Consider the following 27624-nt stretch of genomic DNA (forward strand, 5'->3'; position numbering starts at 1 on the left):
GCGTCACTTCCGGGACTCAGGGTCGCAGGGAACTACTTCCGGGGGAGCGGCGCGGCGGCGCGGGAGGTGAGTGCAGCAGCTTCGCGGCGGGGCGGGAACCGAGAGAGAGCCGTCCTCGGTGCGGTGGCCTGGCTTTCCCGGCCGGCCTGTCTCCAGCGGCGCCGCTTGGTGGGCCCGGCTGTCGCTCCGCTCAGGGTCTGAATACGTTCCCTCGGCGGTTGTTCGAAAGTTACTTCCGGAGGGGAATTTGAGCCCCCCGGGAGGCGGAGGGCCTCGCCTGGGGCAGCCCTGCGCTTTCGTGCGGAGGCTGGGCCAGAACCCAGGGCTCCTCATGGCCTGGTCCGGGCCTTTCCTCCCACGGGTGGAGCAGTAGGAGAACCCTGAGCTCCAGAGTGAATCTGGCCAGGGTTCGAATCCGTATGGCTCTGTTACCGTGGGCAAGTCATGGTTCCTCTCTGGCCCTCAGTTTCGTCTTGTAAAATGGACATACACGCTTGTACTGCGGGTAAAGCGAGGTGGTGAATGTAAAGCCCTTAGTAGGTGCACAGTGCATGTTTGTTGTACGAATTCTTTCTAAGAGAAGCGAGAAATGAATATGAGAAACACTTTTAAAATGGTGACAACACATTTAGATTAATCATTATATTTTGCAGGGCATCTGCACACCAGTTTCAGCCCACCGGCTACCAGTGTGACTTTGCCCAGAGAGGTGGTTTAGCTTTGCATTCTAATCTAGTTTTGCGTGGTTCTTAGGAATTTGTTCTAATGAGACGGGCCAGGCTGTACAGCCCATTGCCATAAAGCGGTAACTTCTTTTTCTTTCTTTCTTTTAAAGCCATTCTATTTATTTATTTAGAGACGGAGTTTCTCTCTCGTCCACGCTGAAGGGCAGTGGCGGGATCTTGGCTCACTGCAACCTCTGCTTCTTGGGTTCAAGCGATTCTCCTGCCTCAGCTTTCCGAGTAGCTGGGATTACAGACGTGTGCCACCACGCCCGGCTAATTTTTGTATCTTTAGTAGAGACAGGGTTTCACCATGTTGGCCAGGCTGGTCTCAAACTCCCGACCTCAGGTGATCCACCCGCCTCGGCCTCCCAGAGTGTTGGGATTATAGGCGGGAGCCACCACACCCGGCTTTTTTTTCTTTTTAATTTAAAAAAAGTTGAAATAGAGATGGAGTCTCACTATGTTTTCCTGCCTGGTCTCGAATTCCTGGAGGCAAGATATCCTTCCTCCTGGACCTCCCAAAGTGTTTAGGATTACTGGCGTGAGCCACTGTGCCCGGCCTAAAACAGTAACTTCTGGCACTGGTTTCTATTCCCCAGTCTGTTTTCAGTTGAATTTTCACAACAGAATTTAAAGTTACTTCATTAGAAGCCAAGAATGGCCTACCAGCACAGTACACAACATTGGGAGATGAAGGCCTGTGGCAGTCGTGAAATCTGAGTTTTTCAGTCTTAAGAGAAGATTTAGTATTTGCTAAGTCTTGAGAGCTATACTTGTCTCAGTGGTTATTTATTTATTTGTTTTGAAATGTTGACCCGTTCTTTTTCTCCCCAGTAACCTTTTTGTTTTAGAATAATTTTAGATTTACAAAGTTATCGCAAAGATACTTCAGTGAGTGCCCATATAGCCCACGTTTCCCCTATTACTAACATCTGAAATGTTGTCACAATTACTGAACCAATATTGATACATTATTATTAACTCTAATCTGTACTTTATTCACATTTCCTTAGTTTTTCCCTAATGTCCTTTTTCTGTCCTGGTATTATCCAGGGCACCCTATTACATTTAGTCATCATATCTCTTTAGGCTCATCATCTCTGTGATCATTTCTCAGACTTTCCTTGTTTTAGATGAACTTGAGGGTTTTGAAGATAGTACTGACTGGTCAGATATTTTGCAGAAGGACCTTTAATTAGGATTTGCCTGTTTTTGACATGAGTAAGATAAGGGTAATGAGTTTTTGGGGAGGAGGACCACTGATAGGGTTTGGCTGTGTCCCCACCCAAATCTCATCTTGAATTGTAGCTCCTATAATCCCCCCATGTTGTAGGAGGGTCCCGGTGGGAGACAATTGAATCATGGGGGTGGGTCTTTCCCATGCTATTCTCCTGATAGTGAATAAGTCTCAGGAGATCTGATGGTTTTATAAAGGGCAGTTCCCCTGCACACGCTCTCTTGCCTGCTGTCACATAAGACATGCCCTTGCCTCCCCTTTGCCTTTTGCCGTGATTGTGAGGCCTCCCCACCCATGTGGAACTGTGAGTCCATTAAACCTCTTTTTCTTTATTAATTACCCAGTCTTGGGTATTTCTTCAAAGTGGTATGAAAATGGACTAATCCAACCACAGAAGTAAAGTGCTATTCTCATCACATCATATCAAGGGTACATACTATCGATATGAGTTATCATTGTTGACATCTGTTGGCTTGGGCCACCTGGCTTGAGGTAGTAGTCAGGCTTTTCCAGTGTGGAGTTACTTTTCCTCCTGCACTTTCCGCACTGTACTTTTGGAGAAAGTCATTATGTACAGCACACATTTAAGGAGTGTGGAATTATGCCCCATGCTTAAAGGCAGAGTATATAATGCAAATTATTTGGAGTTCTCTGTGGGAAATTTGTCTGTTCCCCTATTTATTTTTTGCTTACAGAGTCATGTATTTGTATCGGTGTGAATTAATGGATTTGTTTTGTTTTGAGACAGAGTCTCCCTCTGTCGCCCAGGCTGGAGTGCAGTGGTGCAGTCTTGGCTCACTGCAACCTCCACCTCCCGGGTTTAAGTGATTCTCCTGCCTCAGCCTCCCGAGTAGCTGGGATTACAGGCACCTACCACCATGGCTGGCTAATTTTTGTATTTTTAGTAGAGAGAGTTTCACCATGTTGGCCAGGCTGGTCTTGAACTCCTGACCTCAGGTGATCCACCTGCCTTGGCCTCCTGATTACAGGAATCCCCTCTCCTGGGATTACAGGCGTGAGCCACCACGCTGGGCCTGAACTCATGGATGTTTATATTATACTTTGGACCAGAATCCAGTACTACTTTATTTTGTTGCTCAAATTGTTCCTCCATTGGCCATTGGGAGCTCTTCCACTTGGCTCCTGTATCCCTTTGACATATCCCCCTCTATATGTTTTGCTTTGTTTTGTTTTGTTGAGCACCTTCTTTCTATTCCAGACTCATCTAGTATGTTTCTGCCCCAGTCCTAGAATTAGCCATTTCCCAAGGAGCCCTGGCTCCTTTTATTGGAGAATGGCCCAGAAAACAAGATCTGGGCTCTAGGTATGCTCAGTGCTTCTCAGTGTCCTTGCTTCTAGGCCTTCGCAGTGGACAGAGTAAGAGACATAAGTATATATGCACAGATCTAGAAGTATTTCCGTATATAACCACCTGTATCTATGTTCAGCTAAACATAACTGATGTCCAACTCTTATCCATGACTGCATGGATTGTTCTAGCTTGGCGGTCCCCAACCTTTTTGGCACCAGGGACCGGTTTCATGGAAGACAATTTTTCCACAGACCTGGGGGTGGGGATGGTTTTGGGATAATTCAAGTGCATTACATTTATTGTGCACTTTATTTCTGTTACTATTACATTGTAATATATAATGGAATGATCATACAACTCACCATAATGTAGAATCAGTGCGAGCCCTGAGCTTGTTTTCCTACAACTAGACAGTCCTGTCTGGGGGTGATGGGAGACAGTGACAGATCATCAGGCATTGGATTCTCATAAGGAGCACACAGCCTAGATCCCTCACATGCGCAGTTCACAATAGGGTTCGTGTTTCTATGAGAATCTAATGCAGCCGCTGATCTGATAGGAGATGGAACTCAGACGGTAATGTGAGTTATGGGGAGCAGCTGTAAATATAAATGAAACTTCACTTGCTCACCTGCCGCTCACCTCCTGCTGTGCGGCCTGGTTCCTAACAGGCCATGGACTGGTACTTGTCTGTGGCCTGGGGGTTGGGGACCCGTGTTCTAGCTTCCTTCTCTTGCTTGTCTGTAACCTCTCATTCCACCTGTGACAAACCCGACTCCCACCATTCACCATACATTTACTTAATTGTTCCATTTAGCATACATGCATGGTGGTTTTAGAATTGCTCCCCCTGATCCCCTGTGGGAAACAACTTATCAGCTAGAGTACAGTGTGTACGTGCAGTTCCTTTTGCCTTCAGTCTTACAGGCTCCACTCGTTTTCAAAGTTACTTAGGTCAGCACCCTATTCCCCCACTACCCTTTCAGTGAAGTTGTTTAATACATTTGGATTCAGAATGTCACATTCTGCATTCCATCCTGGAACACCCTGACTTCATGCATGTGTATGTTGGTGTGTTTTAAAAACTGGGTCTCACTGTGTTACCCAAGCTGGTTGCAAACTGCTGGGCTCAAGCAGTCCTCCTGCCTTGGCCTCTCACAGTTCTGGGATTATGGGTGTGAGCCACTGTGATGGCCTTCCTATGTCTTTTTAAAAATATTTGCATACATTAAAGATTACTCTTTGTGCTGTCAAGTTTTTTGGGTTTTGACAAATGCTTAATATTTTGTATTCCTAATTATAGTGTCATACAGGATAGTTTCCCCTTCTTCAGGGATTATTTTTAACTTCTTTCAGATTTCACCTCAGCATTCCTGTTGGCCTTCACCAAAATATATCTGTAAGCTGAGAATTTACCACCTCCACAGCTACCACCCTGGTGCAAATGTGTCTTTTGACTGTTAAAGTAGCCTCTTCACTGGTCTCCTTGCTTTCAGTCTTGTCCCCTACAGTCTGTTGTCAACAAAGCAGCCAGAGGGATCATTTTGAAATGAGTCAGACCATGTGATTTCTTTGCTAAGAACCTTCCAGTAGTTCCCTTTGCACTCAGAGACTGGCCAGAGTCCTCATAATGGCCTGCAGCTTGCTTACTTGACTGTTGTTGATCATGATGCTTATTCCTGCCTCAGGGACTTGGCGCTTGCCATCCCTCCATCCTGGGATACTCTGGCAGATGTTTAAATGACTTATTCCTTTGTTTTCTTCTTTCCTCTGTTGAAATGTCACCTTTGCAGAGAGGCCCTTCCCCGACCACCTCATATTAAATAGTACTACCCTCTTCTTCCTTCCTGTATGTATTATAATACTCACCCCTGACATTGCATGTGTATGTGTGTGTGTGAGTACTTCTAACTGAATGGAAACTCCGTGGCAGGGATTAGACCAGTGCCTGGCACATAGTAGATTCACAATAAATATTTGTCCAATGAATTAATGTCTTATGTCACCAGTGTCTGGCATTCAGGGGTGAACTTCGCAGTGTCCAGTAACCTCATGAAATTATTTGCCACGTTCAGTAATAATTAATTATGCACCTTTTTAAAAATTCTGATGGGGTATGAAAGTCCCCTGGTGTATAAAAACTCTACCTGTAAGCAAGTCTGGAGCAGGACAGGGCTAGAGACCAGGATAGCAGCTCTGCCCTGACTCATCAGGAGAGTCTAGGGAAACCTCATGGCCTCTCAGCTCCTCCTTGTCGTTAAATGATGACTCTGTTGGTTGAGGCATCTGCTCTTGCTTTCAAGGTGGGAAACAGAGGCATAGGCTTAGTCATTTACCAAATATTTATGAGTCAGGACCTGGAATAAACTCAAGATGTACCCAAGATCCTTGCTGTTCAAGAGATTACAATGGATCAAGTAGAAAACAGTAGATTCCAGTGTAATATTTCTCAAACAATAAGAAATAACATTCTAAAATTTGATCCAGCACATGCATGCTCAGATGTAGATGGATATTGAAAAAGCTTCAGGATATAATACCGGCCCTTAATGTGATACTCTTTGATATTTTCTATTGTTATTTACCTACTTAAATAAAGTGCTGGCTAATAAAAAATGCTGGTTGCAGCCCCCTAAATGGTTTTCCTGGCTCACTAATGGGCCACAGCCTGCAGTTTGAAAACGATTGACATACTGGGTAAGCGCCCTGGCTCTGGAGAAGCCAGCCCCTTTGAATCTTGCCTTTGCCACTTATCAGCCAGGTTATCCCTGGGTAGGTCATATAACCTCTCCAAGCCTTGGTTTCCTCATCCTCATTAGTAATACCACCTCCCAGTGTGGTGGTGAAGTATGGGAGTTGCTGCCTGTAAAGTGCTGTTCACAACACCTGGCCATTCATTTGCCGACTGCTGCTGCTGCTGGAACAATGGCCAGGGAACAAAACCTGTCACAGCCAGTTGAAGGGGTGTCTCCTAGTTGAGATCTGCAGGATGAATAGGACTTGTTTGACTTTGGTCATCAGGAAAGGAAAGCCCAGAAATACTGGCAGGAGGGCTGGGAAGTAAAGCACAGAGGTGCAGAGAGAACTAGATGAGAGCCGTACGGCGCACAGTGTGTGTAGAGCAGTTTATGTTTCCAGAACCTTTTCACAACCACCCTCCCGTTACACCTGTGCTGTCCAGTAGGGAACCTTTGGCCACATGTGGCTTTTTATTGTTAATTAGTTAAATAAAATTAAAAATTCAGTTTCTCTGTAACATTTAAGTTTTCAACAGCCACATGTGGCTGGTGGCCACCATTTGGAGAACACAAATACAGAACATTTCCATCACTGCAGAAAGCTTTATTGGACAGTATGACATTATACCCTAACAAAAGTCTTGTGAAGGAAGTAGGTAGGGCATAGATTTTTCTTACTTTATTGTTTCATAACATTCCAAAAACTTAAAACTCATGACTTATTCACCTTAACAGCAACTATTTATGTTTCTATAGCATCTTTTGATCTTTAGCCCATGAAATCAGCTTATAGATGGTTCCAATCATAGTGTTTATACAGTTGCTTATTTTTTTCAATTACTGTTACTTTGCAAAGACTTTCCACTGACCTGATACACAATGTTTATATTTGCCGGGTTAATGAAGAGGGATTATGCCATGATGTACCATCACTGGGTTAACTGCTTCCTGATTGTTGGATGCCTGGGTTGCTTCCTGTTTTTCAGTATTATGAATAGTGCTGCCATGAACTTTTTTGTACCTGAAGGCTTTTTCTTCTTTTGAATTGTTTCCTTACTATAAATTCTAGGAAGTAAGTTATTCAGTCAAAGGATATAATCACTTTTATGGCTCTTGTTATATTTTGTCTAATTGCCATTTTTTAAAAAAAGGCCTAAATGTATTATAGGTATTATTGTTGCTTGGCTCATGAGAACATCCCATCTCCAGAGGTCAAGAGATTATTAGCCCAAAGTGTAGCTACTTGCAGATAGAGCAGGGGCTTTTGTCCTCTGCTTCCCAACTCTTGCCCTATCTTTCTATTGTACCACTCCAAATATTTCTTATCACAATGTTGCTGTTAGTAGTAACACTAGTAAATCTGAGTATTTATAAGCTCATAAAGCTTGTTACAGCCTTAAGCAAAAAGCTTGGGGCCAAGGGCATTTTAAAAAATGCACACTTTATGAGGTGCAACTGCGGAGAAATGAGGACGCGTTCTTAAGCCTTGGTATTCACATGGTGGTGGTGCTGGTAGAGGCTGTTACATTTCTTCCAGTGAAGCTGTTCTTGCAGCTGCCTTGGAATTCACTTCTGGGCCAGTTTATGAGCCACCCCAAGTAATCTGCTTGGAGTCTGAGCATCATACCTTGTATTTGACCAAAAATGGTATTCCTGAGCTCAGTGCCACCTGATTCACTGCACTTGGAACCAGATGATGTTGGGCTCTTTCCAGAAGTCAAATCCTTCCTGGGAGGATGAAGATCTGCCAGCTCTGAGGATTCTGGGGGGGGGGGGGGGGAAAAGAGCCTCAAGCTTTGAAGGCCATTCCCATGGTAGACAGAGCTGATGTGAAAAGTGGCCATCCTGTTGCCCCAGGCACATGACCTTCTGAAGTGACCAGGCTGAAAGGGAAGCAATACTCATGTGTAAGTCTGGCTCTGTTTACTTACGAAGGTTGTTTTTATTATTCTTCAGTTACTTCATGTTGGAAACATGGTGCAAAGCAGTGAAGCAGCAGAGCCAAGGTGGAGGCAGGCCTTTTTTTTTTTTTTTTTGAGATGGAGTTTCACTCTTGTTGCCCAGGCTGGAGTGCAGTGGCGTGATCTCGGCCCACTGCAACCTCCAGCTCCCGAGTTCATGCGATTCTCTTGCCTCAGCCTCCCAAGTAGCTGGGATTACAGGCACCTGCCACCATGTCCGGCTAATTTTTTTGTATTTTTAGTAGAGACGGGGTTTCTCCATGTTGGTCAGGCTGGTCTCAAACTCCTGACCTCAGGTAATCTGCCCACCTCAGCCTCCCAAAGTGCTGGGATTACAGGCGTGAGCCACTGCGCCCTGTGAGGCAGGTCTTTAGGATTGTCTCTACCCCAGGGCTTCCCCACAGAAATATAATACAGACTATGTATAATTTTACATTTTCCAGTAGCCACATTTAAAAAGCAAAAAGGGATGATGCCTGTAATCTCAACACTTTGGGAGGCTGAGGCAGGAGGATCACTTGAGCATAAGAGTTTGAGGCTACAGTGAGTTATGTTTGTGCCATTGTACTCCAGCCTGGGTGACAGAGTGAGACCCTGTCTCTAAATAAATAAATAAATAAATGGGTAAAAAGAAACAGATTTTTAAAAAATTGTGACAAAATATATGTAACAAATTTACCATTTTAACCATTGTTTAGTTTAAAATTCAGTGGTATTTGCAGTGTTGTATAACCGTCATCACTGTCTATTTCTAGAACTTTTTCATCTTTGCAAAGTGAAACTCTGTACCCAGTAAACAATATCTCCCCATTTCCCTTCCCTCCAGCCCTTGGTAACCTCAATTCTACTTTCTGTCTCTGAATTTGCCTATTCCAGGTACCTCATATAAGGGGACTCATACAATATTTGTCCTTTTGTGTCTAGCTTATTTCATATATATTTATTCAAAGCTCATAATGTTTTCAAGGTTCATTCATGTTGTAGCATGTATCAGAATTTCATTTCCTTTATGGCTGAGTAATACTCCATTGTATGTATATACTACGTTTTGTTTATCCATTCATCTGTTTATGGAGTCTTAGTTGTTGCCATCTTTTGGCTATTGTGAATAATGCTGCTATGAACATTAGTATCTTGAGTCCTTGCTTTCAATTCAATTTTTTTTTTTTAAACAGGGTCTCTCACCCCGTCACTCAGGGTGGCGCAGTCACGACTCATTGGCTCACTGCAGCCTCGACCTCCCAGCTGGAGCAATTCTCCTGCCTCAGCCTTCTGAGTAGCTGGGACTACAGGTGTGTACCACCATGTCTGGCTAATTTTTAAATTTTTTATAGCGACAGGGTCCCCCTCTGTTGCCCAGGCTGGTTTCAAACTCCTGGGTTCAAGTGATGCTTCTGCCTTGGCCTGTCAAAGTGTTGGGCTTACACTTTGGGCGTAACCCACCATGCCCAGCCAATTATTTTTTATGTGTATTTTTTGGTGGCAGGGTGGGGTGGGGGCAGAGTCTCACTCTGTCACCCAGGCTGGAGTGCAGTGGCGTGATCATGGCTCACTGCCTTAAGCTCCTGGGCTCAAGTGATCCTCCCACCTCAGCCTCTCGAGTAGCTGGGAATACAGGAGTGAGCCACCACTCATGCCTAATTTATTATTTTTTTTGTAGAGATGGGGTCTCGCTGTGTTGTCCAGGCTGGTCTCAAACTCCGGAGCTCAAGTGATCTGCCCACCGTGGCCTCCCAAAGTGCTGAGATTACAGGTGTGAGCCACTGCAATCGTTTCAGCATGTAATCAATATGAAAACATTATGAATGAGATAGATTACATTCTTATTTTCATACTAAGTCTTTGAAAATGGGTGTGTAATTAGCATCTCAATTCAAACTAGCTGCGTTTCAAGTCTTAATAGTCATGTGTGGCTCATGGCCACCATATTGGATAGCTCAGACTTAGCAAAATATTGCATTGTGGCACAGATCTCTGGAAACACAAAGGGTTTTAGATTCAAGTGGGCCTGGTTCCAAAGTAAATTTGCCCCTTTATCATTGGGATGGGCAGAAGAAAGCCACTGATGGGTGCTGTGGTAAAGGGGGAGCAGTTCAGTCATGCCAGGGGAAGAGGAGGGTGACAGGAGAGGCATGTTGGGGAGATGACACTTGAGCTCAGCCTTAGAGGCAGAGTGGGGGCTTTGTCAAGCAGTCACAGTGGGAAAGGACATTCTTTGCAGAGTATGCAGCTTGGGCAGAGGCCCAGGATTTTGAAAGAGCCCAGTGCTCTTGGAGAACCACAGCAGTTCTTTCAGCTCGACTAGGATATTAGGAGTGGGGGCCCTGCTGAGAGGAGAGGCTGGAGAGCTGGGCTGAGGCTGGACCTTGCACCACTAGCCACCACTGCCCCTGTCATTCACGCCATCAGCAGCTCTTGTCTGGCTTATTGGCAGGGGTCTCCTCCTGGCTCTCCCTGTGTCCACTTTGCCTCTCCCCTTGTTGTCCCATCTCCATTTAAAAATGAAAGTCAGATCATGTCACTTTTCTGCTCAAAACCCTTCAGTGGCTTTACATTTTACTCAATCAAATTGGAGGTATCAGGGTCTGCCCCCACTCCTCTCTGATCATACCTCCTTCCACCCTCCCTCCTGATCACTTCTCTGCCTGTATTGGCCTCATTTCCCCACCCTGGGGCCTCCACACTTGCTTTTTTCCCTGCCTGGAACATGTTTCCCTCAGATACACAAATGGCTCCCTCTCTCACTTCTTATCTCTTCCACTCCATTCCCGTCTCTGTTCTTCAGAGAGAGCCTTCTTGTCACAAAATAAAATGATGCCCTTAAGTTTTTTCCAAAATGCTTATCACTACCTGGCATATCACATCTCGACGTGTTCATTGTCTGCTTCCATCCTGAGCATGTAGAGGCCCCAAGAAAGCAGGGGTTTGTCTGTTTTGCTCATTCTTCAGTGCTTGGTATTCAAGAAATATTTGTTGAATGGATGACTAGATGAATACATAAACAACAAAACCTGAAACGTAGCAGCCTTTAGTAAATGTATGTTGATTTGAGATTTTTGTCGAAGTGCTTCCCTTTGCATTTATTTATTTTTCTCAACTTTATGTTTGGAAAACATCAGATATACAGAAAAGTTGAAAGAATGGTTCATTGACTGACCATATGTCCCCAACTTAGATTCAAGAATTGTTAACATTTCACAATTCCTGTATATATTCCTGGGGGTGTGTGTGTGTGTTTAAGTTAAAAGCCAGTTACAGGCTGGGTGAGGTGGCTCACACCTGCAATCCCAGCACTTTGGGAGGCTGAGGCGGGCAGATCACCTGAGGTCAGGAGTTCAAGACCAGCGTGGCCAACATGGTGAAACCCTGTCTCTACTAAAAATACAAAAATCATCCAGGTGTGTTGGCCCACACCTGTAATCCCAGCTACTCGGGAGGCCGAGGCAAGAGAATCGCTTGAACCCAGGAGGCCGAAGTTGCAGTGATCATGCCATTGCACTCCAGCCTGGGCGACAGAGTGAGACTCCATCTCAAAAATAAATAAATAAATAAATAAATGTCAGTTACAGAAATATGACACTGACCCTTTGCATTTACAAGTTGGCTCTAAAGAGTGGTGAGTCAGAAGAGACGTCAGGCAGCAAGCGACTTGGGCCATGGCCTCTGACTTAGACTTCTCACCTCCGGAGGTGCCCGAGCCCACTTTCCTGGAGAACCTGCTACGGTACGGACTCTTCCTGGGAGCCATCTTCCAGCTCATCTGTGTGCTGGCCATCATCGTACCCATTCCCAAGTCCCACGAGGCGGTGAGTTTTTCCCTGGGAGCCTCAGCTCCTCTGAGTGCCAGGCTGGGTTCTGAGTACTAACAGTAGGTGCCACCACAACTGAGATCAGCAGGGTCTACATTGGGCGTTTTTGATTTAGTGTGCCTCTGAATTCCCACCTGGTGGGTTGAACCACATAGCTAATACTTTATTTGTTCATGTACCCATTAAGGAGATTTTTATTTAGTGCCTACTACGTTTCAGACTCTGCTGAAAGATGTAGTGTCTGCACCTGAGGAGCATCTAGTCCTTGGGAGGAAGGCAGATAACAAAAACATACCTTCATGTGCTCCCATGAGAAGTACAGAGTCCAGTGAGGCTACATAACAAGGGGGAGAGAGACCTGATCTTACCCTGGGCTGTGGGCCCTGCCGAGGAGGCAGTGTTTGAGCTGAGACTGAAGGAATGAGCAGGCTTCTGCCAGGTGAAAGTGGGCAAGGGGCGAGGACAACATTCCAGGGAGAGGGCACTGCACGTGCAAGGGACTCAGAATAAAGGAAGGGGCTAGTTCAAGGAACTGAATGAAGGTGACTGTGGCCAGAGCACAGAGAGGGCATGATGAGTGGTGCAGCCAGATGTGTGGGCGGGGGCCAGAGGGTTTTAAGTGTGAGAATGACATGGTCAAATTGGCTTTTTTGTTGTTGTTTTGACTCTTCTTCTGTAAGTATCTTTATAACTATACACCCTCCTTCTACCCACTTTCTTGCCCACTCCCATTTGCTCGTGACATTGATTTATTGGAGAAAGCAGGTCGTTTGTCATGTGGGATACCTACATCCCAGGAATTGGCTATTGCTTCTCTGTGGTGTCATTTAACGTGTTTCTCTGTTCCCTGTGTTTCCTGTCAACAGGAGTTCCATGTAGAGGCCTGATTGCATTCCAATCAGGTTATTGGGTGCGAATACCTCAGAGCTGGTGCTATGTACTCCCTACTGTGTGGCATCAACAGGCAGGTGGTGTCTGGCTGCCGCACATTTAGAGATTCTTGGATTGATCGGTGGGTTTAGGTGGTATCAGCTGATCCCTCCATTATAAAAATCCGGTAGTCTTTCACCTAAGCGGTTTTAGCATCCATTGATGGTCGTTGCTTAGATCCATTATTTCCTTCTGCATCTGTTAGCTGGAATTCTTTAACAAAGACCTTTTCCTTATCACCTGTATGATTACTCTGAATTGCTCTTCATAATGAAAAGCAGGAAAAATGCTTGGTTCTTTCCCTTTATTTATCAATTTTCAAAGTTGTGAGTTCAGGCTCTAGCAACTTCCAATGTTGACCAATGAAGCTTTGGTTTTCATAGCATTTTGAACATATTTTTAATATATTTAATATGTTTTAGTTTTTTTTTTTGAGGGCACTTAATCTGCCATTAATTTGTTTTTTATGTTCAGTGGGAGCCCCTTTAAGTTGATGTCTTTGTTCTTTGTCATACTTCATTAGTCTTTGATAGCTTCATTGCTTCATGGTTCAATAAGATGTCACAGGCTCTTTTTTGTGTGTGTGCGAGACAGGGTCTTGTCCGTTGCCCAGGCTGGAGTGCAGTGGCACAATCACAGCTCACTGCAATCTCTGTCTCCCAAGTTCAAGCAATTCTCCTGCTTCAGCCTCCCAAGTAGCTGGGACTACAGGTGTGCCACCATGGCTGACTAATTTTTGTATTTTTAGTAGAGACATGGTTTTGCCATGTTGCCCAGGCTGGTCACAAACTCTTGGGCTCAAGCTATCCACTTGCCTTGACCTCCCAAAGTGCTGGAATTATAGGCATGAGCCACTGCGCCTGGCCCCAGGCTCATTTTGTACATTTCCTGCCCCAGTCTTGGAATCAGTCATTTCTCTAAAATGCTCTGGTTCTTTTTAGCTAGAAAATAGTATCTAGAGGCTACAGTTGGGACATTAGAAGTTCTCAGTGCTACTGAGCTGTGATTGCATCTAGGCCTTTCAATAAACAGAAATAGAAAATAAACATTTTTTAAGAAATGAAAAAGTTGTGAGTTCATACTGGTATTTCCAATTCAAATGTGTCAAATGTAAGGTGATAGTGTTTCTATTTATTTGATTTTATACTAGTGTCTTGTAACTCTTTATCTTATGCTGGAAATCTTGTTCTCAATAACATTAACAAAATGATGTATCTGCTAGATCCTACTGAATCTGAGGTCCCCAGGACCACCCCAGGTTCAGTGATGCACTAGGACTCTCAGCTGTGGCAGTGAAAGGATACCAGGTATGGCGGCACAGGGAAAAGGTACATGGGGCAGAGACTGGAGGAAACAGGTGCAGGTGTCTGAGTGCTCTCCCATTGGATACCCACAGGAAGGATTTGTGGCAATGTGTGTGAAGTGTTATCTAGCAGGGAAGTGAGTTAGAGACTCAGTGCCCACAGCTCTTACTGAGGACTGGTTACAGAAACACCCTTGGCCTAGCATGTACCAAAATTCCAGACTTCCAGAAAGCAAGCAGGTGTTCAGCATGAACCTTATTGTTTACACAATTTAGGCGTGGTGAGCCACTCTTATCATTTCTGGGAATTGTGAGAACCACCTGGAATCCAAGTTCCCAGATGCCAGTCAAGGGCCAACCTTGCAAGCATGCTTCTCTAAGATTAGCAATTTATATTAACTTTATTCTGCTCATCTACAATATACCAGTTACACTTTTAAAATAACTATATTTTTTACTACTAAGACTCAGAATGAAATTTAAGACTTCTTTGTGATTCTTTTTTGGCCTTAAAATATGTCTTTGTGGAGATACAAGGTCAAAATGCTGTGTTTAGTAACTATTTTTCTCTGTGTAGGTCTCCCATCATGAGATATAGTTTGGTTAATTTGCTTCAATCTGTTTTTAATTTTTAGAGATTTTTAAATTTTTGATTTAATTTGTTGTTTTAATTATATAAAACATTTATATACAATATTTCTCAAAGTCAAAACTATATAACAAGGTACATTCACAGAAGTTTCCTTTAATCTCATTCTCCTCCACCCTATTCCCTTCCTTCCCACATAGTTAACAGTTGTTATTAGTTTGTCTTTCCTTTGTCTCTTTTTGAAAACAGTAACAAATGCATATATATGTGTATGGTGTGTACATATATATTTATATTCCCCCCTTCGTTAAATAAAAGATAGCATACTATTAAACACAGTTTTGCAACTTTCTTTTTTCACTTAACATACGCAATATGTTCTGGAGATCCATATATCTTGGATATCACTGTTCCTGGAGATCCTGCTTCTGTAGCTGGGAGGATGATGGGGAATTACTGATACAATGTGGAACCTATTGATGCAGTGGAGAACTATGGTGAAGGAACAGGCTTAGGGTGGGTGCAGGGAAGGAACATGCCAAGTTCAGTTTTAAACAGATACTTTAACATGTCCGGGTGGTTCTGTCAAAAAAGCCGGTGGATTTACAAGGTCTCTAGCAGGAGGAGTGCATGGGCTGAGTGTTGACCAGCATGTGGGAGTTGATACGATGTCATTTGAAACCACGGGAGGGGACAGGGTCTCCTAAGGAGAGAATATGGAGGGAGATGAGAAGAGGACCTAGGCCAGAGCCTGGAGGGGCTCCAGCATAGAGGGCACAGGCAGGGGAGGAGCAGCCAGCAAGGGTGGGAAAACCTTGGTGAACAGGGATGGGTTCGTGGCCTCTAGGTTGTCTTATCCATCTCTTATTCTGTTATCTTGAGAAAGAGATCACTATTGGAGTTCTTCCACCCACAATTGTACCACATTTTAAAAACATCACCTCTGTGCTCCTGGGCTCTGTCCCTGCAGACGTGGCATGCTATTCGGTATTATAAATAACAAACGTGGTTGTTGGTGGTTGATGAGGCCTGCTAAGAGTCCCAAGGGAGGGAGGTGATGAGCCTTCTTGTTTTATAGGCAGAGGTGTGTGGCTGTTTGGAGAGCAGGGAGGCCGCTCACCTCCTGTTGTGCTTGAAGCCCTTAGAAGTAAACCACAGAAGCCTGGGTTAGTTCAGCAAACTTCAGAAAAGGAGCCCCTTTATTGTTCTCTTTAAGATTTTCAGTGGGATAGTGCGTTAAAGTCTTTTGTGGCAGGGAGTTGATGAAGGGTTCAAAAATATGCCACCATACCCCCCTACCCACTGCCATTTAGAGGTTACTTTTGGACAACAACCTCATCTTTTTAAATTTAAATATAGTACATGACATCTCTCATTTTTATTAATCTTGCATTTAGGGAAACAAGGCTCACACAAGTGAATTGTCTTCATAACTGAAGCTTACTATTTTAACTTTTTTTTTTTTTAGCTTTTCAATGGATCAGTAGCAAAAAAATACAGTACTGTTGATCTGACTTTTTACTGGCGCATCAGGGGAGCAAATGGCCCCAGGTTATACAGGGGGTTCTGTTGCTAGCTCTCTGTATGTCTCCATAAGGCAGCCTTTCTCACTTCCCAAACTCCTAACTAGATAGAAAGGAAACACAGCATTCTGTGCGTAAACAGGATTACAAAGAAAGGGTGGATGCTGAGACTGTGCTGCTTAGAGGTTGTCCCTAATAGCTGAGATTTGGAAGGAGTTTGGAGGGGAAAGAAGGGGGTTTTAACATGGGGACGGGGTACTCTTAGGGAGAAAGGGAGCCCATGGGAGTGGGGGCAGCTTGTAAGACCCTAGGCAGCCAGAGGGCAGTTGGGAGATACCTGGAAGTGGAGGGTGGCAGGAGGTAGGAGAGGGGGCAGAAGTGAGGGTGGGAGGACCCAGAGAACAGTCTTGCCCTCTTTGCCGTTTTGCTCAGGGCAAAATCTTCCCTCTTGCTTAGCCTATAGAAACAGGGTTTATTAGTGGCTTTTTGGGTCAGAAGATAATATTTTTGGCTCCAGATGATGGGAAAGCCTTTGAAAAGCAAAAGAATGTTTCCTGTTCTAGTAAGCCGATTTTTTGCAACTTGCTTATGACTTCAATATTTCAATACTTAGCAGATTATTTGAAAGCTCTTTTGGGGTTAATCAGGGAGGAAAAGAGGGAACACATACAAATGCTTCCCACCCCACCCCCTTCCTTTTCATAGTAGGAGCAAGAATCAGTTCGTAAAATCAAAAACCAAGTCCCTAGAATCGTAAGCCAAATGAAAAGGTTTTCTCATTGGCAACTCATTAAACTCAGACCTAAGAAAACAAACATTTGTTTGAGCCTGATGGAGGCGTGGGCCACACTTAATCCAAGCATTTTCTTGTAGGCTGGATTCTAAAATAGAAGATAGTAGGTCCTAGTACCATTTCCATCTAGTCCGGGTTAGCAGGTAAGTTTCATCTCTCATGCCAAGTCTGATCAATTGCATAGTGGCCATGGTGAAAAGGATTCTGGGGGCTGCTGCTTTGCTCTGGAGGAAAGAAATTGATCAATGATGTCTGTTTGCTGTGAGCTGGGATTAGAGAATGACAGTGCCGGTCCTTGGACTGGCCAATGATTCTCCACGAGGCTGCACATAGAACCATCTGGGGAACTTTCAAAGGCCTAGACCACACCCAGAGATTCTGATTCAGTTGTTCTCTGAAGCCTTGGATCAGTATTTTCTTTTTATTTATGTTTTTGAGACAGGGTCTTGCTCTACTGCCCAGGCTGGAGTGCAGTGGCACAATCGTAGCTCACTGCAGTCTCGACCTGGACTCAAGTGATCCTCCCTTCCTCTGCCTCCTCAGTGGCTGGGACTACAGGTGTGCTCCACCACACCTGGCTAATTTTTAAATAATTTTTTTGTAGAGACACGGTTTCACTATGTTGCCCAGGCTGGTCTTGAACTCCTGGGCTCAGGTGATTCTCTCACCTTGGCCTCCCAAAGTGATGGGATTACAGGCATGAGCCAGTGTGCCCGGCTTGGATCAGTATTTTTTTAAAGTGTCCAGGTGATGGTAATATGCAGCCACTACTCAAGTCTTTAGATAATTTCCCTCAAACACAAACCAATTTTAGGAGGACAGGCTATGTTTAGTTCTTAGATGTGTTAAGTTTGAAATAATAGCAAAATGTTCTGTGTGGGAAAGGAAAGGCGAGCAAGAAGTTGGGAATAGAGACCTGACAATTATTTTATTAACAGAGCATTATGATGCCTGTAAACCCAGCACTTGGGAGGCTGAGGTGGGTGGATCGCTTGAGGTCAGGAGTTCAAGACCAGCCTGGCCAACATGGTGAAACCCTGTCTCTACTAAAAATGCAAAAACTAGCCAAGCGTGGTAGTGTGCACTTGTAATCCCAGTTGCTAGAGAGGCTGAGGCAGGAGAATCCCTTGAACCCGGGAGATGGAGGTTGCAGTGAGCTGAGATTGTGCCACTGCACTCCAGTCTGGGCGACCGAGCGAGACTCCATCTCAAAAAAAAAAAAAAAAGGAAACCAAACAAATACAGCATTATTACTTGAAACCCAAGAATGAGTTGCTGAGTTTTGCAAGGGAAATGAAGATCCAGGAAAGATGTGAACTTGGAGCATACCCAACCTGTTGAAGTAGTTTCCGTGCAATGTAGATAGACTGAGAAGGTGCGGGTGCTGTCCTAGAACCCAAGAGCAGGAGCGCCGCAGGGCCTCCGGAAGTGGTGGGAACTGGGACTTACTGCTCGTCACTGGCATGCCCTCTGCCTCCCTTCCTGTCTCCCCCCTGTCTTTTGCTTTTCTAACTAGGACCCTGCTTCTCTGCTTGCTGGCCCTGTGGTGAGATGCAGAACAGCCACTAAACACAACCATGCCTTCCTGCTGATCTCAGTTCCAGCATCCCCAGGGAAGGAACTGTGGCTGACCCAGCTTGGGACAGCTGTGGCCAGTGTGGGGGAGGGGAGGGTTCTGTGGAGTGACCTCTGAGTGAGGATGGGAAGGTCCATTCCCACAGGGGGACTGCTAGGCAGACAAAGCTGGGGTCTCCCTTTCTCTCCCTCTCTCAAGTGACAGGCAGAGCAGTGGGCAGGAGACCAGGAGAGTGTGGCCTCCCTGAAGTCCACCGAGTGGTTCATGGAGAGCACATGTGACACCAGTTCTCTGGAGAGGATTGAGGAAAGCCAGCCTAGTCTGACACCACCACTGTGTTCCAGCTGCTGTCCTTCAGAGTTGCGTTTCAGTAGAAGAAAGTTCTCAGTAGGGAGTTCCTGGCTTTCTAGGGAAGCCCTGGGATAGGTTTGAGGGGTCTGTGATCCCCCTCAAATTGTGTACAAGAATGTGAGGTTTATATGCCTAGGCACATTTTCGGGGGGAGATGGTCCATAGCCTCTCTACATGGAGTGCAGTGGGAAGTGGGGGGCAGGTTTCTTCTCAAGGTAGGGAGCCTGTCTTCCTCCTCCCCATAACCCTCCTCCAAGCCTCTTTCGGATCGATTTCTACACAGAGTGTTGATTCAGCCAGATAAGGTGCACGAAGGTAACTAAGCAAGTGGGTGTTGACTTTGAGTTCAGCAGCTCGTGTGGCAGATAGTCAGTCATACACGGTAGTGAATCAGAAACTCTCCTAGCTTCAGTGTTGACTATTCTCATCTGTTCATGTGCTTACAGTGCATCTCGTCAGCTCGCAGCCAGCTGGCTGCTTCTAGAAGGCAGGTCCTTTCACTTCTACTCTGCCATGTTTGTTGATTGCCACCGTCTCATATTAATGGGGACTCTTCCTGTTGCAAGTTCAGAAACAGCTCCAGCAGCTTCCCCGAATGGAAACAGTATTGGCTCTTGGAACTGGGAATTTCAAAGGACAGCTGGATTTAGGGGTTCAAGGGGTCTCCAGGGCTCCATGTGTCTCTCTCTCTCCTGGCTTTCCTGGGAGTGCTGGCTTCCTTCCTAGGCCCTTGTTCTGTGTTGGGAAAGATGGCTACAGCAGCCATAGTCAGTGCCCTTATCAGTCGGGATTGACAGGTGAGAGAAGCCATTTCTCTGCCTCTCCTCACCTTCTGAGTCTCATGGAAGGCCTCTCCTTGGCCACATACACCTTGTCCCACAGGTGGGAAGCAGGAATGAGTGCCGTCTCTGGCCAGGCCACATTTAGCTGCCTACTCTTGTGACCCCAGTGACTGAGAGTCCCCCAGACCCCCATGGGATAGGGAAAGGGCAGGGTCCCCATGGAAAAGAGGTGCTGGGAAGACAGACAGCCGGTGGCCAGCATTGCGATCTAGTGGAGGACTCGCCATAGGCGATGGTGAGAGTGGTGGCTTCCAATATGATGCCCGTGGAGACTTCACAACCAGCCAGAAAGCCCTGCAGTGTTTAGACCCCTGATGATGTTTTGGCTCATCAGGATGGTAAGCCACCTGCACCTACTGCACCACAGGTGGCTCATTCCTGTGGTGCAGTAGGACAGTGGCCTAGAAGGTCAGGACTCTTCTGGAAAATTTTGCACAAGGGTCTTGATTTTAAACGAGGCCGCTAGTTGCCAGTGAGGCCTGCTGTAAATAAATAATGAGCCCCAGGCAAGCATCCACCCATTCTCAACACCTCAGGACACAGACTCACAGAAGCAACTTTGCATTTCTGCTCTGTGTGGTTTTAAAGCTTGGGAGGAGGTTGCAGTTGAATTGAGAGGCAGGCTGTTTTTTACTTAATGACCCGTTCTGGAGAGATTGCCGTGTGATGAGGGTATAAACATGCTTCCACCAGCCTGTGGTCTGGAGATGTGTACCGACCGGTTCTTGGGAGAGACGGCTGGACACACAAGGAGCCACAGAGCAGCCAGTGGGGAGGGCCAGCATAGTCATGCTGAATTGTGTCTGGAATGAGCTCCCAAGGCTGTTCTTTCTAATCACAGTTCTCCCCGCCTGCCAAGCGCATCCTGGACTCCGTGTCTCCGTTTGCCTTGTTGAGTCCACATGGATGGCCTTCCTTGCTCTCTGTTTCAGCCAGTCCTATCTTTCCTCAAGGCCACTGCTGGTTTCATCTCTGCGAGGCCTTCTCAGCTCCCACCCTGTCTCAGGCCCTCATGGCCCGCTGGGATGGGCAGCACCTTCAGCGTTAGGCAGACTGGTCTGAGTGCTGACCTGCTCTTAGTCTGCCTCCGTCATCAGAAGAGGACATTCCTGCCTAACTCCATTGTTCTTAGAGGGTCATGCAAGATAAGGTGCACGAAGATGCCTGAGTATAGCACCTGGGCCATTTTCAAGGAAAGAGTGGCCTGTGTAGAATGACATTTTGTCCTGATTTACAGGACTAAATCCACATTGAACTGTAGAGTGGAAATCATAAAATTCAATGCACTTTTCATGCTGGAAGGGATGTGATGTATTGTGGCACACATTTGATTATTTGGATCTGATGAATAGCAGCAATTTTCTGGCCTGGTAAGCGCTGCAGAGCTGCTTCGTTATTGATGGGGCCTGTGTCCACAGGGGACACCACTGTGAACCCAGGAGCCACCTGGCCTCGGGAGTTTTCTTTTATATGTGACAGTGTGATTGCTGAGGAAACTTGAGGCTTGCTTGAGAGGAGGCGCAGTGCTCCCAGATTTAAAGGCAGGGCTGTCGGCTTTGTAGTCTGCCGTCTGTGTGGCTGGTACGGGCAGCGTACATTTGAGGAGAAATGAAAAGGCAGCCCTTAATTGAGAGTCATTCTTGTCAGTGAAGAACTTGGAGCTACAGGCCCTGTGTGGCTGGGACCCCAGGGCCCAGGTCATGTGGGTCACGGCCGCTTTTGCTTCCCTGCAGCTTGCATGGGGCTGTCACCTGGCCTCAGGGAGCCTGAGTGGCCTTGCCAGTGGAGTGTGGCTCGTGGTGGCTGGCTCACCAGGGCAATGGAGAGGCTCGGTGAGCATCCACGTGGCACACACCCGCTAAGTGTGCGTTCTCATCTTCATTCCCCGTGGCACAGTGCCCACATGTACTGGGTGCAGGTAGAGATACAGAGGAGGAAAGGGAGCAGAGTACTGGGAGGCACTGGCTGGCCAGTAGCCCAGGGTGACAAGAGTGGGCTGCACGACAGGGCCTGCCTGGAGACAGGGGCCAAGACCGAGCAAGAGGCCCGGAGCCCCTGCCGGGTGTCTTGGAATTTATCTCACACAAAGGGGAACCAGCAAAGTTTTTGAAGGAGGAAACAGACACGATTGGGATTGTTGTTGTCATTTTTTTTTATTTGTTTGTTTGTTTTTGTTTTGAGCGAAACTTTTTTTGAGTTTTGCTCTTGTTGCCCAGGCTGGAGTGCAATGGCACGATCTTGGCTCACGGCAGCCCCCACCTCCTGGGTTCAAGTGATTCTCCTGCCTCAGCCTCCCGAGTAGCTGGGATTACAGTCATGCACCACCACGCCTGGCTAATTTTGTATTTTTAATAGAGATGGCATTTCTCCATGTTGGTCAGGCTGGTCTTGAACTCCCGACCTCAGGTGATCCACCTGCCTTATCCTCCCAAAGTGCTGGGATTACGGGCGTGAGCCACCGCGCCCGGCCTGTTGTCATTGTTTTAGGAAAATCAACTCTGAAAGGAACGTAAAGTAAACTCTGACGAGCATGGGGAGGTAGAGGCACAGGCAGGAGAGTCTGTGGGAGGCAGATGCAACCAGTGGGGCCGGCAGGGGACCTGGGTCTGAGCTGGGCAGTGGAGTGTGTCCAGAGGGGACTGGCTGGGTCTAGAGCCCGTTGGAAAGCGGAATGGACAGACCTTGGGGACAGGTTGGATGCTGAGAACTCATAAATGACTTGGAGGTGTCTAGCTTGGGTAACTGGGTGCGTGACGGCTCTAAAAGCTGAGGTAGGGAAGAGAGGAGGAGGTCTGGGGTGAGGAGGAGACAGATCAAGCATTCAGATGACTCGATAACTGTAATATGTACACACACCCACAGAAGACTGCCTTCAGCTGTAAAAAATCAAGCATGATCTGGAGCACAAACCCACTTTTCTGACTGCTGTAGGGACTTTAGTACAAGGGGTTGTAGGTGACCCATTGACAGATAGGTTCTCAGAGGAGCTGTACTTACCATTCTAGAGGCACCTTGTGGTTCTGGGGGCTGCTAAATAGAGAGTAGATTTCATAGTTAACTCGGATTCAACTTATTCCTACCCCTGAGGGTCCCAGGAAACCTGGGAGAGGCTGGACCGTGTACCCATGAAGAGGTTAGTTTCAAATCTTGGGTCTGCTACTCACCAGCTAAGGCCTTAGGCAAGTCATATGACCTGAGTGTCTGTTCCTTTGTTTATAAATTGGGCCTCATTATGGCACTTTGTGAGGCCGTCATGTCCAGACACATAACACAGGGTCTGGCATATTATAAACAATAAATAATTAGCAGCTGTTGTGGCTCTTGTTTTTTAGAGAGGGAATCTCTCTCTGTTGCCCAGGCTGGAGTGTAGTAGCTATTTACAGACACAGTCATCGCGCACTACAGCCTCAAATTCTTGGGCTTTAGTGATCCTCCTGTCTCAACCTCTCGAGTAGCTGGGAGGACAAGCATGTGCCACCACGCCCAGCTGTTGTTATTATTGGCAGCTATGCTTAAGGCATAATTTAGGCCAGGGTATGTATATTCGGTTTTAAGTCTGTTCATATCCTCTGTGATCATGGAAAAGTGAGGCCTAGTTTTAAGTGCTGTATTTTCATGGGAATAAACAAGAATGAAGTTCTCATGGTTACTGGGAGACCTTGGCTATTCTTTCATTTCATTCATTCATTCACTCATTCATTCATTCAGCAACAGTTGAAGCTATCCCAAAGTGCTCATGGGCTAATAGGGGAGACTAACATGAAAACGTGTAACTGGCCGGGCGCAGTGGCTCACGCCTGTAATCCCAGCACTTTGGGAGGCCGAGTCGGGCGGATCACGAGGTCAGGAGATCGAGACCATCTTGGCTAACATGGTGAAACCCCGTCTCTACTAAAAATATAAAAATTAGCCAGTAGCGGGTGCCTGTAGTCCCAGCTACTTGGGAGGCTGAGGCAGGAGAATGGCATGAACCCGGGAGGCGGAACTTGCAATGAGCCGAGATCGAGCCACTGCACTCCAGCCTGGGCGACAGAGCAAGACTCCGTCTCAAAAAAAACAAAGAAAACATGTAACTATGGGAAAATAATAGTGGCATTATGGGCTGGGCGCAGTGGCTCACGCCTGTAATCCCAGCACTGTGGGAGGCTGAGGCGGGTAGATCACTGGAGGTTAGGAGTTTGAGACCAGCTTGGCCAATGTGACAAAACCCCATCTCTACTAAAAATATAAAAAATTAGCTGTGCGTGGTGGCGGGTGCCTGTAATTCTAGCTACTCAGGAGTCTGAGGCAGGAGAATCACTTGAACCTGGAAGGCGGAGGTTGCAATGAGCTAATATCGAGCCACTGCACTCCAGCCTGGGCAAAAGAGTGAGACCCTGTCTTAAAAAGAATGGTTGCATTATAAGGTTCCTGGGTGCCTAGGGGCCCGAGGAGGGAGGAGGGGCTGCCCCCAGCTGGAAGGAGGAGCAGGGAAGGAATGCTAGACAGTGAGTAGGAGTGTATTCATGGACAGGGCCAAACCATGGGAGCAGTTTGCCGGGTGGCCAAGGAAACAGGTATTCCTGTTGATGAAGGTGACCAGCGGAAGCTCTGGGGCCTGACTCAGTGTGGGGGATGAAGAGGAGCCTATGTGAGGCTGGAGAGGTGGCCTTTCTTAGATGCCATTCCAGAGACAGCCACTGGAAGCTTTAAGGTGGAAGGTGCAGTGGTCAGATCTGCACTTTAGAATAGTTCCTTTCGTGGGTGCATGAAGAGTGGACAGAGACAGCAGGCACTTCGCTTAGCTGTGGGCGGAACTGAAAGGGGAATTGGATGCTGGAGAGAGTAGCAGAATCAAGAGGTAGAGGGGGTCATGTCAGCAGGACATGGTGACCCACTGGACAGTGGGGAGCAGAGAGAGGGTGAGGTTACCGGGTCTCTGGTTGCTCCACCAGTGGGAGGAGGGCTGGGCCTTCTGGGTCTGGGACAGTTAAGTTGGAGGTGCCTTGGAGATGCCAGTCCCGATGTCTGGCAGACAGTTGGATCAAGGGAGAGGTCTCGGAGGTGCCAGAAGGGTTGAGGTTCTAGAGACAGGGCCTGTGGAGTGAGGGAGGCACTGGGACGGCAACTGGGTCTCACTGTCCCTGTGGTCTCTGAACTGAGCCCCACTGAAACTGGAGGAGCCCCCAACCTTGAGCTCAGAAGGCAGACTCCTTCCTAGAGATCCAGGCAGGCCTTGCAAATTTTGTTTTGTTTTGTTTTGGCCAAGTTACATAAACAGAGTAGGGGGACCTTCAGATCATTTTGATTTTTGGTGGGAGGAGGCTCAGCAGGCCGAAGGAATCCAGCACTGCAGTGAGAGGCCTGGCTGGGGAGGGGAAGCCCTCCAGTTATCTTGGGACAATCACTCCTTGGGGGCCTGGGACCTGGCTGGCTCTTCGTATCTGGTTATCTCGCCTGGCTGATGGGAGACGATGTTGGCCGATAGGAGGGAGCTGACAGGCCTCTGGATCAGATCCGAGGCAGGGACTGCCCTTCCCTGCATGGGCCCTCCTCTTCTGTAGGGTGGGCTGAGGCTTGGGCCACGGGCCAATGGGGCAAGCAGGGAAGGTCAGGGAGTAAAGTGAGCTGGAAGCCGGGGTTGGGAAATGAAACACAGAGGGGTATTTTTCTCATCTGGAAGTGTCCACCCTCCCAGGAGTCTTAGTCTGCTTCTTATTTTCCCATTTCTCATAAAGAACATGGGCACTGAGAAACATTTCCCAATCATAGTGCTGGGGGCGGCAGGGTGTGGGGGCCACGGTTGGCACCTGAAAAGGGGCAGCGCCTCCTCAGCCCCTCACTGCCACGAGGGAATGCAGGGCCATTGTCACCGGACGGTTAGTTTCAAGAGAATCTAGGAATCCAGATTTCATGGGAAATCTCCCAATTGGCTTAAATTTTTAAATAAACACTGCCGGCCAGATGAAGTCTGTGGCCTGGACGAGGCCTATGGGCTGTGGTTGGCGTTCTCTGGGCTAGCCCAGCCTCTCTGACGTCCGTCCTTTCTGGCCACGGCACACTGCAAGTTATCACCCAGAGGAGGAGAGGACACTAGATAAGAGCACACTGAGCCTATTCCAGATACTTCTCTGACATGAGCCTGAGTGGCTGGGCCAAGCTGTGTCCCTTCCCTGGAGTCTCCCTTCCTTATCAGCACAATGAACGCCAGGGCTAGATCTATGGGTTTCAACCTTTTGTTCCTTAGCAGCAGAACTTTGTTTCATTTCAATCTTACAAGGGACAAATCACAGTGTATGAAATAGATTGAAAATCAGAGCTGCTCCTGTCGCCCGGGGAGTCTGGAATTCTGCCCCGAGGCTGCCTCTGCCCTCCCCCACAGAGGCACCTGTGACAGGCTCCGCAGAACACAGTGTGGGACTGCCCACCTGCTGGCTGGCCCTCTGCACCCCTCCCAGCCCTGGCATTCTGTGGGTTGAATGGGAGGACAAGAATGGCAGCCAGAGGAGGGCAAGCCACAGCGGGTCTGCCCCACAGCCAGCTCCTCGCCCACATTTTGTCCAGTCCCTGGCACGAGGTGATCGGCCAGTCACTGGGTGCAGCTGGCACTTCCTGGGTGCTTTCCACGTAGTTTTGCCTCCCACATCAGCCCTGTAAGGCGGGCGTGGCTATTTCCATTTCACAGGTGAGTAAACCAAGACACAGAAAGGGGAAGTGAGTTTCACACAAGGTCAGTTGGCTGGAAAGGGAAGGATCCCAGCTTCTACCTGGGCGTCTGAGACCCCACAAGCTGCTCCCTTCCCGTGGGGCCTCCTTTATTCTTCACTGAGAGCCACGATGCTCCGGGGCAGTCCCACATCCGTGTGGGTGCTAGGTCCCGGGAATGACGGTTTCCATCTCTCGTGTTTCTGTGGCATGCTTCTTTGCTTTCAGATGTGATCTCCTTTTGCTGGCGTCAGGCTTGATCCATCTAAGCAGGACTCTCCTTTTTATCACCTCACAGGAGGCCGAACCATCTGAGCCCAGAAGTGCTGAGGTGACGAGGAAGCCCAAGGCTGCTGTTCCTTCTGTGAACAAGAGGCCCAAGAAAGAGACTAAGAAGAAGCGGTAGAAGAGGAGGCCCGAGGAGCTGGGTGGGCAGGGAGAGGGTCTTGGGGACAGCCATCCTGGGAATCTACATTGTGTTCCCCCCCATTCCAGGCTCAGGGTCTGAGGAGGCTGTGACGCCCTCTGACCGCAGAGATCTAGACAGTCGTAACAGTCCCCAGGCTCCAGCTGGGCAATCCACCACTTCCTCTTCCTTCTGCTTCTGTGACGGTTTAGAGCCAAGGGGACTGAAACACACTGTGAGCATAGACTGTATTAGGTTTGTTCAGAAGCCGGGTCAGCTCACAGAGTCACATTTTCTTACTTAGTCATGTGTCCCTCCTTGAGTTGCCCCCTCCTTGTGGGTTTACACTACATTTTGGAGTCATTGTCTAATGCTGACAAGGACACCCTCTCCCATTATTTGTGCACTACAGATCTCCTGCTGATCAGTCACCTTTGTTGCTGCTGTGTAGACAGAGCCAGGCCTCACCTGTTTGCTTAGGCCAAGATGCCATGGACATGCAGCGTTAGTGATCCCACTAGCTGCGACAGCCAGGCCCAGAAAATGCCTGGCGTGAGAGCCAGCAGACAGCCAGGCCAGGGTAGGCAGTGCCTGCTTCTGCTCCATCAGGTGCAGGGGATTTGGCTGAAGGCGTGCATATTTCCTGGGCACAAACTTCCTGAGCCTCTGAAATGGGAGGCTCGTCAATTTCATACCAACCTCTTTTCAACCCATCATAGCACGTTCAAGGCGTGCCTTTTACTTCTACCTGTACATCCCCCATCCCTTCAATTCTTTCATTCCCTGACCAGTGAGAGGGTTCCTGGGGGAAGTATGGTGAATAAACTGACATGCATGCTTCAGAA

The 27624-nt window shown here is 47.3% G+C and overlaps 1 protein-coding gene across 4 annotated transcripts; it reads left to right on the forward strand.

The window, feature by feature from the left end:
• MANBAL (mannosidase beta like) lies at positions 1-27624 on the forward strand. Of its 4 annotated transcripts, XM_055373480.2 has the most exons (5): positions 10-66; positions 9149-9265; positions 9634-9726; positions 11574-11779; positions 26672-27624. In XM_055373480.2, exons 4-5 carry the CDS (start codon positions 11630-11632, stop codon positions 26777-26779), a joined length of 258 nt encoding a protein of 85 aa, XP_055229455.1. In that variant the 5' UTR covers positions 10-66; positions 9149-9265; positions 9634-9726; positions 11574-11629; the 3' UTR covers positions 26780-27624. The 4 variants fall into 4 exon arrangements, with proteins under 4 accessions (XP_004062163.1, XP_004062164.1, XP_055229455.1 ...); XM_004062115.5 differs by lacking the exon at positions 9634-9726 and having other exon boundaries at positions 1-66; XM_031004955.3 differs by lacking the exon at positions 9634-9726 and having other exon boundaries at positions 60-195.

The sequence above is a fragment of the Gorilla gorilla genome, chromosome 21 (assembly GCF_029281585.2).
Source record: "Gorilla gorilla gorilla isolate KB3781 chromosome 21, NHGRI_mGorGor1-v2.1_pri, whole genome shotgun sequence".
Classification (NCBI taxonomy): domain Eukaryota; kingdom Metazoa; phylum Chordata; class Mammalia; order Primates; family Hominidae; genus Gorilla; species Gorilla gorilla.